The 15,674-nt window shown below is 33.2% G+C and overlaps 1 protein-coding gene across 1 annotated transcript in view; it reads left to right on the forward strand.

The window, feature by feature from the left end:
• The window catches only part of ADGRL2 (adhesion G protein-coupled receptor L2), a 181,168-nt gene that overhangs the window by 156,463 nt on the left and 9,031 nt on the right, over positions 1-15,674 (forward strand). Inside the window, 8 exon segments of the mRNA XM_036026340.1 lie at positions 1-188; positions 1,483-1,549; positions 9,939-10,030; positions 10,834-10,878; positions 11,162-11,188; positions 11,842-12,010; positions 14,699-14,827; positions 15,380-15,476. Of these exon segments, the coding sequence (XP_035882233.1) occupies positions 1-188; positions 1,483-1,549; positions 9,939-10,030; positions 10,834-10,878; positions 11,162-11,188; positions 11,842-12,010; positions 14,699-14,827; positions 15,380-15,476 (814 nt within the window).

The raw sequence follows: 15,674 nt of genomic DNA on the forward strand, positions 1-15,674 counted from the left end.
TTTTTCTTTCTGGCTGCTTTTGCTTGGATGTGCTTAGAAGGTGTGCAGCTCTATCTGATGTTAGTTGAAGTTTTTGAAAGTGAATATTCAAGGAAGAAATATTACTATGTTGCTGGTTACTTGTTTCCTGCCACAGTGGTTGGAGTTTCAGCTGCTATTGACTATAAAAGCTATGGAACAGAAAAAGCGTAAGTAATTGCAAGCGACCTGAGTGTTTTTCAAGTGAATAATTTTTTTAAAGCCTGTTAGCTGTCAGTGAGGGTTCCCTGACAGACTAAAATAGCCTCTGAAAAGCTTTATGGTAAGAGAATGAGCATGCCGTGCACAAATTACAATCAAGTCTTTTGTAATTTTCTAGGTTCAGAGGATTTGTACTCTGGCGAGGCAGATACTAAATTATGGACTTTCTTTTTAACACAAAAGATTGACCTGAAACAAATTGAAAAAGTAAATAACTTTTTGGCCTTAGAAAGATATTAAGTAAAAATGCTTCTGAACTTAAAGCATCTGACAGGTTTAACTACTCAGTTTTAAGTTAATGCTTCATTAGCTCTCTTTGTGCAGCCGGCCCTCTAGCCAACTCTCATTCTGAATTGTGAGAGTAGCACATTCCTTCCCATATGTTTTACTTTGATAATATTTTATCAGCAGTTTGAAAAGGATTAAAATAAGTACTGTCTTTCATTTATAAAAAAACAGATATTTATGGAACGTGACAGAAGGTACACATAGCCATGTTTCTAAGGATTTTATTGCTAGAGGCATGATTTGCTTTCTAATTCTGTTTATTTTTTTCCTTTGATAAAATTAGTCATATAAAGATTCTTTGGACTAAAGAAAGCTTTTGGACTGTACAGATGATGAAAGACAAATAAAAAGAAATTCAGTGGGGATTCAGTGTTATATGAAAAATGAACCACTAAGTAAAATCTGTCCTAATAAGTTTATGCATCATTTACTCTAATACTATATGAGTCTGTGCTTTATTTTTTCCTAGTATTCATTCATTACCAGTTGAAGTATTATATTTATACTATACAGTTTTGCAAAAAACATAATGTAAACTTTTTTTGCCTTAATGTTTCTTAGGGCTAAACTTATCAGCTCATATATAGATTTGAAAAGCAAAAAATTTAATATAAACTTTAAAATGATGAGACAATTTGGAGTACTGTATTTCAAGTTTTTCTTAGTAAGTCAGAGGTCTTGAGAATTAAGGGTTGGAATGGTGGTGGAATTTACTATTCTCTCATACCAGCATAAGTATGTCTTTATCGAATTAAAACCTGAAATGAAAACCAGTAGGCTGAAGTAGTTAAATTACTGCTTTTTAAGTCAAAGCCAACCCAGAATTAATAAAATTGAAAATGAAATCTTCAAAGGCAAATATAGTTTTGTTAGATTTTTAAATGGCAACTTTTCATTGTGATGTTAAGGATCCATTGAAGCTACTTAATACATATTCTTTCCTTTTCATAATAGTTGCTGGCTTCAGGTTGATAACTATTTATATATGGAGTTTCATTGGACCTGTACCTTCATTATTCTGGTAAGCAGACTCTAATTTTCCTTTCACTTTCAGCTTGCTGCTTTAGCAGTGCTTTTAAAAAGGGAATATTTGTTTTATTGTCAGTTTATCTGCAATTAAACATTATAAACACATCTAGTTTATGGGATAAAATTACGTAGTGTGTTTAAATATTATGCCATTATTGAGAGGTTATATACTTAACTAATTAGTAATGTGTTTGAAAATCCTCTGTCCTCTAAAAAGTACTTATTCTCATTTCTACTTTAGTTTATAAAAAATGTCATATCATAATCTTTGAAAATCTATTCATATATAAGCCATGTTAAGATTGCATGATTTGAAACTAATTTGATAATTAGAAAGGAATAACTGATATGTAAAGCTCACACTGTTTTTGCGTAGTGGAGTTTTTGCTAAGAGTTTTAATTCAGGAAGCTATGTCTTCCCAATCTATAATATTAGTCCTGTACCAAACCTATATGGCATTTATAAATTAAATGAATGTGTTATGGAAGTGAAAGAACATTAGCGTGATATTTGTATCTTAATTTACACACAGTAATTTAGTGCTTTTAAATAAATATCTATGCCTAAATTCATTTAGGGTAGTTTATTTTATTTTATTTTTCAATTACATTTTGCATTCAACATTATTTTGTATTAGTTTCAGAGAACAGACTGTTGGTTGCCAGGGGGGTAGAGCTTTGGAGGTGAAAAAGGTTAAGAGATTAAGAAGTACAGATCGGTGGTTACAGAAGCCACAGGGATGCAAAGTGCAGCATAGGGAATGTAGCCCATATACTGTGCCAGGTGGGGTACTTGAAATATCAGGGGGGACCACTCTGTAAAGCATGTGATTGTCAAAAAGATATTGGAGGCTTAGATTAATGAATTAAAAATAAATCAGTTTTTGACTCAAATAAAATACTTTTCTAAGACTTAAAATACCAAATACTTTCACTTTAAAATAAATTTGACATTAATTATAGTGACATGAAAGTATTTTAACTTCTTATTACATTATTGTTAATCAAATGTTTGAAATATAGTTAAAATAAAAGAATGTAGCTAAAATACTTGGATTTTGTTATTTAAAACATTTTACTCAATTTTAGGATTAAGTTTTAGAAATAGGTGTTATTGACCATTATAAGATTGTAAAGGAAACATAAACAAGTTTAAATATTGCCTACATGTTTTTATTACTATTTAAGCATTCTTTTTTCTTTAATGAGCCTATTAAGATATGTCTGTGGTTAACTAGTGTTTCATAAAATTGTGAAAAAGTTTCGTAGTTCAAAGAAATTTGAAATAACTTTGTACATGTACATTTGTCATTAAAATGAATTTTTACATACTTATACAAAACAAAAAGAAAATTTGAGATGAATGCTGGTATGATGAGTTCAGCTGCTAAAACATTGTCAGATGTTCCTAGGAAAACTGATTTCTTATCAAAACTATTCAATACAGAAAATTGTCCCAATTTTTTCTCGGTTTATGTAAGTTTAACACAGCCAAGTCTATCTTGAATAGTATAGGACAAATAGTTAACATGAAAGGGTTTGGTCCTTAAAGACTCAGGGTTGTTTTTTGCCCCTCATCCCTTGGCCAAACATAGTGATAGTTTGAAAATTGTGAAGGCTATTGTAGGGATATTTGGTCTATAAAAGCATTATGTGTTTATTTCTTTGGTACTGTAGTTTTACTTTCTATCTCTAAAGATAAATACTGGCTTTGAGTATTTCACTTAATAAAAGGAGTTAATGTTCACATATACTCAATTTCCAGTAAGAAAAGAGGTAAAGGACATTTTATTATATTACCCATTCACAGTGTCATTATTATCCTCCACCAAATCATTTAAGTTGAGATGTGAAGGGCTTTTGGGAACAGTGTTCCCAACTTAAAACAAAACAAAACAGCAGGTAGCAATCACAGTAAAGATCCTGAGAGTAATTCTTCCCTTGCAATTGCTTTGCCCTCTAATTGTCCTAGCACAGCAACAAAGAGTGGAATAGAGCGTAAAACAGTATCTTGCGTGTAACCTAAATTGAACTATCACATAATTGTAGAATACATGTTTGCTGAATACCAATCTTTTGGGAACACAGGACACTTAAAAGTCAATTCAGACACAAATCTTAATAATATAAATTAGATAGTATAATACACTTTTAAGAAATACTCTTGCAACACATTTTGCATTTCCAACTTTTCTGAATTGAAGCCATTTAACTTAGTACTATTAAATCAGTGCTCTTTAATAATGTTCTATGAAGGAAAATAACATGCTATGGAAGATAAAACCTCCTACTTGTATTTCTTTTGAATGTCCTCGCCTACAGGCCACTAGAGTTATTATATCTATGAGAAAAGTGCTTGTAAGTAATGAGCAGTGGGAAACCATTAGTATGCCTGAAATGGTTTAATGAAAGCTTGGATCATGACACCTCAGAAGCTATTCTTATCATTTGGACACTCCATCTGCATCGTTAATAATTATTCAGTTCAGAAAGAGTTCAGCTCACACACTCATTTAGAAGTCTTCTTCAGAGAACACCTCTCTGGCTGCTAGTCCCTGGGAGAAATCGGTTTCTGCTTGGCTTACAGCAAAGATTTGGAGATACAAGTGCAGTTTCAGAGTTGCATTTGCCAGGTAGCAAAAGCTCTGGGGAGGACAAAAAGGGTCAGAACATGTGCAGTTCAGTTAGGTTACTTCAGAGTGGTGTTTCTGTTCTTCTGTCTTATCATATCCATGTCAGCACTGCAAGCTGTGGAATGAATTTTAAGCTGCTAAGCTCAGGCGGATGTGATTCAATTGAGCAGGTTGATGACTGTAACACAAACTGTGCATTCCTATAATCTGTGGAGCCTCTATTTTTAAATATCTCATGTCATCGATACGGGTGATGAATAGCTATGCCATATCATTAAGCAGCAATGAATTTTATCAGTGAATTATACTAGAAGATCATTTAAACAATAATTTATAAAATTGTTATTTGGGCATAGGTAAAAGAGCATTATTTGTCATTGGAAGAAAAAGAATCCCCCATTTGGTGACTTACTCTTTTTAACTAAACAGGACATTTTTCTTTGAATTTGCTGTCATTCTTTCTCAAAGAATTCTGTTGAGATGTGTATATAGCTGTTACCTGCTATATACACAAAGCAAGTTAAAAATCTGATTAATTCCTGGATGAGTTGCCTCATCTCTGAAATTAATTAGCAGTCTGGGCATTTAGGCTGGTGAGTTGACAAACAGCATATAACACAGTCCTCTAAACCTGTACTTACTGGGGGCTTCTCTGTGAATGACTGAGTAATGACATGTACTACCAGGTTTAGACAAATCTTTGTGTTCATAGTTATAACTCCATCTTTTCATTTCTCACTGATGCATAACACCTCTCAACCTATCCTAAAATACCGTGTTTAAACTCAGTAGCATTTATGGTGGAAAGAAAAAAGCGAACAACAAGAGTGCAGAGTGGCTGCACTGGAACTGGTGGGAGAAGAGCTGCACTTGGACAGGCGAGCCATGCTTCTCACCTTGTCGTCTTTGCCCACTTTCCAGTGAGAAATAGGAAGATTCTATGTTAGATGGTTGTGATTTATTCTTTAAATGCATACCAAAGGCAGGAAAATAAATGGGAAGAAATAAAAGTGAGAAATAAGAAATCCCTTCAACAACAAAACAATAACAACAGAAAAGAATAAGAAGCGCAGAAGTACATGGCTGTGAAGAGTCATTTATGCCATGGGAAAAATACAAAGAGGAAAGAACTCAGAATCACAGCCAGTGCTGTATTTGCAGTTCACCCTTTTAGGTCTTTAAGTGGCTGTTTTGGATGATAGATTTTTAATCAAAGATGTTTCTGTTTGCCTATTTGTTCTGATTGTCAGGCGTATTTTAAGAGAACAAGAATTGATTAGAAGAGAGGGGGGAAATTTGTTGAAGTATTTTACTGTATAAAATCACAATTCTTATTAGAGTGTTTTATCTCCTGAAGAGATCATAGCAACAGTGTTTATCCTCTGAAAATAAAAAGTAGCATTTACACTTTAAAGCATTGGAAAAATAAAAGAACTCTAAATTCACATTTAAAAATTTTGTTTAAACTTCAGTCAAATGTCATATGATCTCACCTGTAAGTAGAACCTAATCGACAAAACTAACAAGTGAGCAAAATAGAATCAGAGACTTGGAAATAAAGAACAAGCTGACAATGACCGGAGGAGAGGAGGGAGGGGAAGGGTCAAGGAACAAGTGTAAAGGACCCATCGACAAAGACAGTGGGGGTGGGTATTGAATGTGGGGGGTGGGTGGGGCAGGGGAGAGTAATTATGGGGGGACAACTAATTGAACAACAAAGAATATTTTTAAAATTTTGTTTTAACTTCAGTGTATGTTCTGTTTAATTTCAGAAACTACTTCACTGCCATGTGTTGGCGGTAACATTAAACTGTTCAGTACTTAAATGATATATATTTTTAGTTTGTCTCATAAAACTAATAAATATATATTAGTGGAGTTTTTTAATGAGGATTGAGGGAAAGTATCTTAGCTTTTTTCTACTTTACATCCTGATTTACAGTATGTCTTGATGCCTTTTTTTATAATTTCACTTGAAATGATGGTATTTCATCCTGTGAAAGATACCTCACCATTTATCCACCTTCAAGTCCTATTTCAAAGATTAAATTAGTGTTGGACTTAAATATAAGTTTCTTGGGACCTAAACATTAGTGGATTGGCTATAATTTTATTTTTAATTTCTTTAAATTGGAGAATTCACAAACAGTGCTGAAACTATCTGAGTCAAATATCCTTCTGTGGTTTTACGATTATTTTTAGTTGCTTTTAAAGAGACTTACTTTTAAAAATGTCGTTAAGAAACATTTAATATTAAGTACCTTAAAAAGAATAGCCCTTATTTTTGCACTTAGCTTTTATGGCTTGGTGTGATACTTAGCTATGTGAGCATAACACAAACAGGTTTGAGAAAACACAGCTTACTGTTACACAGACAGTTTGGCTAGTGGGAATAGAAGTGTGTGGGTCTTGTAGGCACTTGCTGATGATGCAGTGGTAGTGTTTTACAAAGGAAGTGGAAGATCAGTTACTTTGGCAAGCCCATCAGGTAGAAGTCATTTGACAAGCACATCTCATGTCATTTAGGATTTCTTTGAGGCTGTATTTTACACATTAATTAATTTATTATTTATCTTCAACTCATTCATCCTCAAGTGATTTATAAATTAGATTACTATAGATGAAAGTGGAATGCTCCTTAAAATGTGTATTTTTGTTTTGTTGGAAGGCGCATTTTTTTTCTCCCAAAATAAATTGGTTAATTATTTGGAAAGGCTGTGGTCTGTGGAGCCAGCCCCACAGTATACTGAATCTCAGCACTGACATGACATAGCTGAGTAATGTCAAGGTACTTAACATCACATGTAGGTTTGTAAAGTGGGTCTCCAGCTGTATTTTAAAAGAAGAAGAAAGGAGTAGTGGGGGCGGGGGGTGTTGCTGCCTGTGACTAACTCTGGAGATAGATTGTTGTTTGTTTTTTTCCTCTTGTAATCTTGTGAACTTTATAGAGAATATGTTATATTTGTAACTAGAAAAAAACTAAGTGTGTGTGTGTGTGTGTTTATTTATATATATACACACACACATATATATATAATGTTACCCTCGGTAGGGGGAAGGGAGAAGGGAGGATGCATCTTAACCATCTATCTTTTAAGGATTAAATGAGATGTGTGTTCTGTGGCACAATATGCAATACTGGGTTAGTCCTCAGTGTTTAGAGGATGGAAATGTCTTTGTATCATACTTTGCTTTAATTCTACTTTCACGTAGTAGATTTTATATCTATTGGAAAATGCATTACTGACTTTTACCTGATTTTCTTCATTTAGAACACATTTGGAAGAGCTCACCTCCAACACTGAACATTTTCTACTCATTTTCTTTCCATAGCATACTGCTTTATGCATCCACATTTTTCACATTCATGTTTTTTATTTTCTTATAATTTATACATTGTAGTGGATAATAACTTTTTTCTTCCTGGAATATACTACTGCTGTTATTATTTTATTCCTTAGGGAATAATTAATATGCATAGGAAGTAATGAATACCAGGTTGTGGCTTCATATGCCTCAAGAAAATGTTTAAGAAAGAGGAAGGTTGGGCAACAACCTTAGGTCCAGAAATTTGGGGTAAAAGGAAGAAATCATTTCATTAGGACATCAAAAAAGAAGGGCCAAGAGATTTTAGGATTTTAACTCTGCATCTGTAAAACAGCCTTTCTTACCTAACAGTCGTAGTCATTTTGTCCATTTACATGGGTTTGGGTTGGTTGGTTTGTTTTTAAGATACTTGAGTTCTTATTTTTAACCATTCCTTAAACTTACTAGTTAAGGCCTACTATTGCATAAAATAAAAAAATAGAAACACTGTTGCTTTTGCCTTTTAAAAAATTAGAGATACACTGTCATAATTTTTTAAAAAGCAGATCAAATATTTACTTCCTGCCAGCAGGATTTGTCTAATTTCTCAAAGGCAGAAGTTATGTCTTACCCACAATACAGTAAACGCATTCTTGTGTGGGGCAGCAAAGTCAGTAAATATTTGTTGAATAAAATGTATCATATTATAACATCCCTTGAAGTGTAATCTTCTATTTATATTGTGACCTACTAGAATAATACTCTGAATGTGAAACTACAAAAACGTTTCTATAAATGTGTTTACCTTTTCTCTATACAAATATTTTAAGAAATTAATTTTAAGTACCATTTTAAACAAAGAGCTTTTTTTGTTCTCAAGTAATTAACATAGAATGCTGTCTGCCAACACTTGCAAATTATGCCCATTAACCTCATTTTCTCCCTTAAGAAGAAATTCTACAGCTAAGAGCAGTAGGCACGGAGAACAAAGTGACTGATAAACAGCTTAGATTAAAGCCTTTGCTGTAAAGCCTAAACTCATTAGTAAGAACTTGGAAATTTTATTTATTGCCCTATGTCACTTTTCCTAGTATAAAATCAGAAATACTAATGAATGGCTAAAGTACATTATCACTTTGTCACATGGTATCATGATAATAAAAATGGTCATGTTACTGCAACAAACTACATCTGTTATCTGCCGCTAAGAAACTGCTTCATCCCACATTTAGTGGGTCTTTTTCTGAATATACCATTTGAACTTGCACTGTCTTCAAGCCATACAAAGCTCACAAAATAATTTTGTTTCACCTTTTTTAATGTAACAATCTGAAGTAAATAAAATGTCAAAAAGTCCAGGACCAGTCTAGTGTTAGTTGTATTTTTACTGTATAAAAGTGCAATTGCCTTCCCTTTGTCTGGCGTTCTGCCACGTGACTATAGAAGCAATGCAAATTATAAACGTTTACCTCTCCTCAGTCGAAACACAACTCCTTTCTTCTGAGTACACTCACGTTCATCTCCCAAACATCCATCATATGTCAGGTTTCATCTTCCCCAGTTTGCTTTGGTTAGCACCTTGTTTTTTTGCACAGCCGAATGTTTTAGAGGGACTCAAATGGCCCTTAGAGACTAGGAAATACGAACTCATGGCTTTTGGTGGTTAAATAGCAAATATATATGTGTATATATTTAAGCTTATCTTAGTTTATATAGCTAACATTTTTTATATATTTTATTTCATCTGAGCATCGCAATTACCTTAAAAATAGATTGTGCAATTGTTATCACCCTTATTGAAACAGGCAAAATGCAAAGCTAGACTCAGTCAACTGTTAGGGTCTGGAATCCAGCAATCCTTCCATTATAGTACATGATTTAGTTTTTTCTAAGTAATGAATGTACTTCAGTGTTTCCTAGATGGCTTTGAGGCCCTAGAGTACCTCTAGCTCAGGGGTGTGAAACTCATTTCCACCAGGGGCCACATCAGCCATGTGGTTGCCTTCAAAGGGCCAAATGTAATTTCAGCTCTTTAACAGTTAAGGAGCAGTTACACTTACACAGTCCTAAAGTTATTTTGGCCCTTTGAAGGCAACCGCAAGGCTGATATGGTGGCCCCCGGTGAAAATGAATTTGACACCCCTACTCTAACTAAAGAAGCTAATTTAGGTATCTAATTCATGTAATCATCATCACATGATACTAATTTAATGAGGCGGCAACTTCGTATCAAATGATCTTTTGAAAAATTGACCATACATAGCCAGAGTATTTCATTTTTTAGACTTGCTCATTGCATATATAAACTAAAATTGGATCATTGTCTATTATATACTCATGTCATTGATATTTAACTGCATTAGTTCATTAAATTTGCAAAAAACTTTGCTTTGTATTCTTTGGTCATAATGGTCTAATTCTTTTTTTTATTTGTTATAACAGCTAAACATTATCTTCCTGGTGATCACATTGTGCAAAATGGTGAAGCACTCAAACACTTTGAAACCGGATTCTAGCAGGTTGGAAAACATTAAGTAAGTGTTTTGTATTTTAGTTTTAGTGCTTGACAAACTAAGTGAAAGATATTCATTCTCCACAGGGAATACATGAATACCTTCCATCAACTGTACAAATTACTCAGAATGAGGTTGTACTGATGAAGGCCGAGTTCACTGTGACCATGTCACAGGCGTTGGTCAGAAATTAGATAATACTGTCTGCCTTGATCCAGAGCCAAGCAGTTGTTTCCCGTAGCTCTGTGAAAATTCCGTGTCACTGTAGCAGTTCCGTTTGAATTTAAAATGCAGATCAAAATGATGTTCCTGTTTGCATGACTGATAAGATTATATTAAGTTTGTTTTGTTAAATGACTTTTTGATTTGAGGATCCTGAGCACAGTTTCTACTTCTAATCTTGCTTTCCTAAGAGAATACACTGTTACTGTTGTTAACTTGGAGATTGTCTGTTGTTTCGTGATAATTAAATAAATGTTTATTTTATTTCAATGTTGAATTAAAATGCTATCCAATTAACAAAAAATTGATAGCTGTTGACTCATAAGTCATTTTATGGAAGCATTTTTAGTTAATTTTTAAATATGAGCCTTAATTTAAATTTTGATGAAGTATTATTCAAGTTGGTTTTTAATGGGATTGCGAAAAAATATTTTTAATGTAAAAAAATGGCAGATCTATAGTAAGGGTAATTTTTTTTAATTAGATATTTTAGATAGGTTAGTGCCAGCTTCATTGCATGTTGCATGGTAAGAGAGAGAGCTAATCTTTAGCATCTCTCTCTTTTCTTCCTTTTCCTCTTTCTATCTTCTCATCTACACCAGTAATTACCGTGTTTGTGATGGCTACTATAATACGGACTTACCTGGGTAAGGTAGAACCCTACATTAACAAATTTATGGCATGATTTATATTTTTTACAATCTGTCAATATCATGAATTACCCTTAATTTTTATAATTATTTTGGAATATCTAATTTGCTATAGTATTTTACAACTATAATATGCCTTATTTTTTTAATTGCTTGCCTCTGCGTTTTGACTTTCTTAATTTTGAATAATTTATAAAATATATAAATGCTTTCTTATTACTTTCTATTTTAATTCTGTCTAATAATTTTGTTTCTCTTTTCTGCTTATAATGCTTTCTAGCTATGAAGATAATAAGCCATTTATCAAGTAAGATCATTAGTTAGACATGGAATGCACTGACTTGAAATCCTTCTCATTCCGTCCTATTTTCCGCAGTTCTTTTCTCCTTAAGCTATTCATGATGAAATCTCTCCAAAACTATTTTATTTTGAAGTTGTTCTCATGTTTTTGTCCCATTTCAGCTAGGCTTCTTCATGCTTTAGTTACAAAACCTGAGGTTCACCTAAGATGAGTTTATCAGAATCTGAAGTTGAGGTGCTGATTATCTGCCATTTAACCTTTCTGTATGTGTCACATTGTCCAGTCATGGGTACACCGCAGGAATAGAAATATAGGAGTAAACTAATTAAGGACTCCTGATTTCTTAGACCAAAATGCACATAAAAGATAATGAAGTCCTGGGGGATGTTGTACACCTTGTATTTTAATATAGTTTTGATACCTCGTTTATTCTGGAGTAAAAAAAAGGTTATACCTGCTGTTGCTGTTTTCACTGGAGTCTGCAGTACTAAATGCTATTATTCCTCCTTTAATCAGTGAAAGGTTAAAGCCAAAATGCTGTTGATTTTGAATGTGAACATAGAGAAAGTCAACTGCTACTACTGATATGTTAATATTTAAGTGTAATGTGTATTGTTCTCTTACTGAACATGTTAATAAAATTCACTCTGTTTTTTCAGGTCTTGGGTGCTTGGCGCTTTCGCTCTTCTATGTCTTCTTGGCCTAACCTGGTCATTTGGGTTGCTTTTTATTAATGAGGAGACTATTGTGATGGCCTATCTCTTCACCATCTTTAATGCTTTCCAGGGAGTGTTCATTTTCATCTTTCACTGTGCTCTGCAAAAGAAAGTAAGTGAAAACGCCATGGGATTCTGCTTGTGTGTTCTTTTATTGGAAATGATAGATATAATAGAGAAGATTTTGAGTAATAACTGACATATAATTAAATAGCGTTATATTTTAATCAAATTAATTGTAATACATATCTGGAAGCATTTTTGAATCTCAATTTGAGAATGCTATAAACTAGATATTTTTGTTAATATTTTTTTTTCTAGTGGGGTCTATAAAAATGCTTTATGCAGAGGGTATGCAAGATGAAGAAAAGGTTAAATAAAATTGAGTATAAGAATAAATGCCTTTAATTTAAAAGTACCAGACATACAAAAGATTAATATTAATGGTGCCTTTTGATTAATTTTATTAGATCTAAAATCCAGTAACTTATTATTTCACATTTTGTTATTTAGTCTGCATTTTATATTAAGTGGAGTAGCAAAAATGATTCAAAACTTAATGTTTGTTTGAAGATGAAAAATTTCAATGTGTTGCAAGAAGACACAGTCCTAAAAGGAGCGTTTAGCATCATTTAAGTTTAAAATTTCTGAGCCTTTCACTAGGTATCATCCTTCTCCTGCCTGCATATCCAATGTAGTTCTTTTATTCTGTTATTACTTGTTGGTCACTTAAATCGAACAGAGAAATCAAATTGTGAAAGTGAAAACTATTATGTTTTCAGTCCTGACAAGATGATAGTGTTGTTACTTCCATCAGTTTTGAATAAGCTACAATTTTGAGATAATGACAGTGGGATGTGCGGTACTGACAGATAATGTACATTCACAGCAATATAGGCATTAGGCAAAACTAGCACCAGAAGGTATTATTTGGATAAAATACCATTTTGATTATCATTGTCTTGGTTAGACGGCATTTCAGAGCAGTTAATAGCCATTAAATGTGCAGAAATTTTTAAGGTATTTAATAACACTGAATTTTAACTTTTTAAACATTATTCGGGTGTAACCTTTGCAATTACTTTGGTTCTTATATATTTCTTACTTTATAAATGAACATTTTATATACATGCATATGATCACAATTGTAATTTCTACCAAATTACTTTGAGATGAAGCCTAAACTTAGCCATTACTTCCTCACAGAGTTATGTGTATTAGTCGAACAGTCTTTGCTCTGCTTTTCATTAGAATGACATTTAAAAGCATCATGTAGCCCTTCTTTTGAACATGCTCTACTTAGTCCTGGAAACATCTTCCTGGGTGCTGCCAGGGTGAATTGTTAAGAATGTGATCTAAAATGATTTAGTTAAAACCATGGTTTTTACTACTTCAGTGAGCATATCTAGGCAAAGAAAGTGCTTTGAAAGTTTAATCCCATTGTTACTTGTTCTAATAGGTGTAATTAAATAAAGGAAGAGGAGGAAAATGCAAGTGCACTTTGATTTAAAAGGTCATCTAGAGACTTTAATTATCTAATTTGGCAAGGAATAAGTGTCCAAGTCATGGTCTCTGCAGTCACTGAGTGTAGAACTGAAAGGAGGGGGAGAGCCTGTGACTGTTTTTGTAACTGACTCAAAAAATCATTTTTATGCAACATCTCCTTATTTGTCTTATCATTTCAAAGTATCTCTCTAAGCCACAACAGTACATATTTATATGCCAACGTAGATACATAGAATCTAGCATTCTCCCCCACTCTTCTCAATTTTGTACCATCTCTCCAGGTTCCCTATTATTTAGTGAGTATTTGGACTCTTTTTTATTTTTATAATTATGTATAGATTTGGGTTTTGGGGTTTTTTTTAGAGAGAGAGAGATAAAGGGACAGTGGGGGGAAAGACAAACATTTGTTGCTCCAGCCATTCATGGGTTGTGTGTGCCCTAAGCTGGGACTGAGCCCAAAATCTTGGCACTTCGAGACAGTGCTCTACCCAACCAAGCTACCCAGCCAGGGCTGGACTGCACTTTCTAAAGTTTACTTTAAACTTTCTTTTAGACCTAATAACTTCTATCTACTCATATATCCAAGATTCAGGAGGAAAAGGAAACTGCCTGGGTAACTCATTAATGAGAATGGAAATTGTATAAATAGTTCTCTTGTGTGCTAATGATGTGAATAGGCATCTGGGACTCTCTACACTAAATGTGAAAGCTAGACATATCAGAAAATGAAGAAAACATCCCATCCTAAATAATGGCATATTATCAAAGTACTTTTTTCTTCATTCTTGTACCAAAATAGTCTTGTCATTATAAAGAGGTTACCCATAAAACTACACAATCCAGTTAAAAGAAGTTCATGCATTGACCTACCTCAGAGGACATGAAGCGTATGAAACTTAAATGACCAAATACAGGTGGTAAAATGTAATTAAGCAAAAAAAAAATTTGTCCTATTTTCTTAGCATGAGTTATAAAAGTTATTAAGTTATATAGATAAAACAGGTCTATTAAAATGTTACTATTCTATTAATAACATTTGCATAATAGGTTATAAAGCATTACTATATAATATATAACATTTTAAAGATTTTACTGGCCAGTCTACTGGGCAGAGAGTATTTTTCTGATTATACCAGTTTCGATTGAACTTGGTTTGGTAAGTGTAATTTATTTTCTCCATGGAAAAAGTGTTTGTGGAACATCTTGGTTGTCTCCACTGCTTATTCAATTAGTGAGAGAGGGAGAAGCACGTGTGTTTATGTTAATCCCTCTGTCTCCTGGTTGTTCATTTCAGGTACGAAAAGAATATGGCAAGTGCTTCAGACATTCATATTGCTGCGGTGGCCTCCCAACCGAGAGCCCCCACAGTTCAGTGAAGCCATCAACCACCAGAACCAGTGCTCGGTATTCCTCTGGCACACAGGTAACAAAGAATTTGACAGCATCTTTAATTAACCTTCTTTATAGAAAGCCTACTGAGACAGGTTCTGTTCAGATGCACTAATTGTCTCATCATTATAATGATGTCTAGATAGCGAATACTTGCTTTTTTACTATTTTGGTTTTAATTTCTTCTTACGTATTTCTTCAAGATGTTTCTTTCTGTGTGAATATCCTTTTTTAGAGGTGTACTTCTTTAAAAAGTATATCATAATCATTTCATATCCTAAGCTTATATACAGTACAATGCTCGTCATGGGTACTCAGTAAACATTTGTTGAATAATAAATAACCTCCACGTTAGAAAAAGGGGCAATAAAAGAAAACTTTTTAAGAGTAGATTAAATACCCCTTAGTAGAAAGTAACAGAGCAGTATAGACTTCCTTAGTTTTAGACCAAAATCCACACACATTTTCTTTTAAAAGCCCAACAGATAATCCTACATAGATTGTTAGGGTGAATCTTTGTGTGTCTTTAATAAGGTAAGCTCGGGGAAACTAACATAATATATGTCTTGCTATTTTATGTTAATAGAGTCGTATAAGAAGGATGTGGAATGACACTGTGAGAAAACAATCTGAATCTTCTTTTATCTCAGGTGACATCAATAGCACTTCAACACTTAATCAAGGTCAGTTACTAGGAAAATTTGAGTTTACAATATAAATTTTGTACCTGCTGCCAATTTACAACAATTCTAGAGAAAATGGGGGATTTTTCTCTCAAATGGGTTTATATCACAAGCTCCTAAACCAGTTGGAGTCAACTTTTATCCTTTCTTAAAGTACATATAAATTTTTTTCTTTAATAATGTAATGCAAAAAGTATA

The sequence above is a fragment of the Phyllostomus discolor genome, chromosome 5 (assembly GCF_004126475.2).
Source record: "Phyllostomus discolor isolate MPI-MPIP mPhyDis1 chromosome 5, mPhyDis1.pri.v3, whole genome shotgun sequence".
NCBI lineage: Eukaryota > Metazoa > Chordata > Mammalia > Chiroptera > Phyllostomidae > Phyllostomus > Phyllostomus discolor.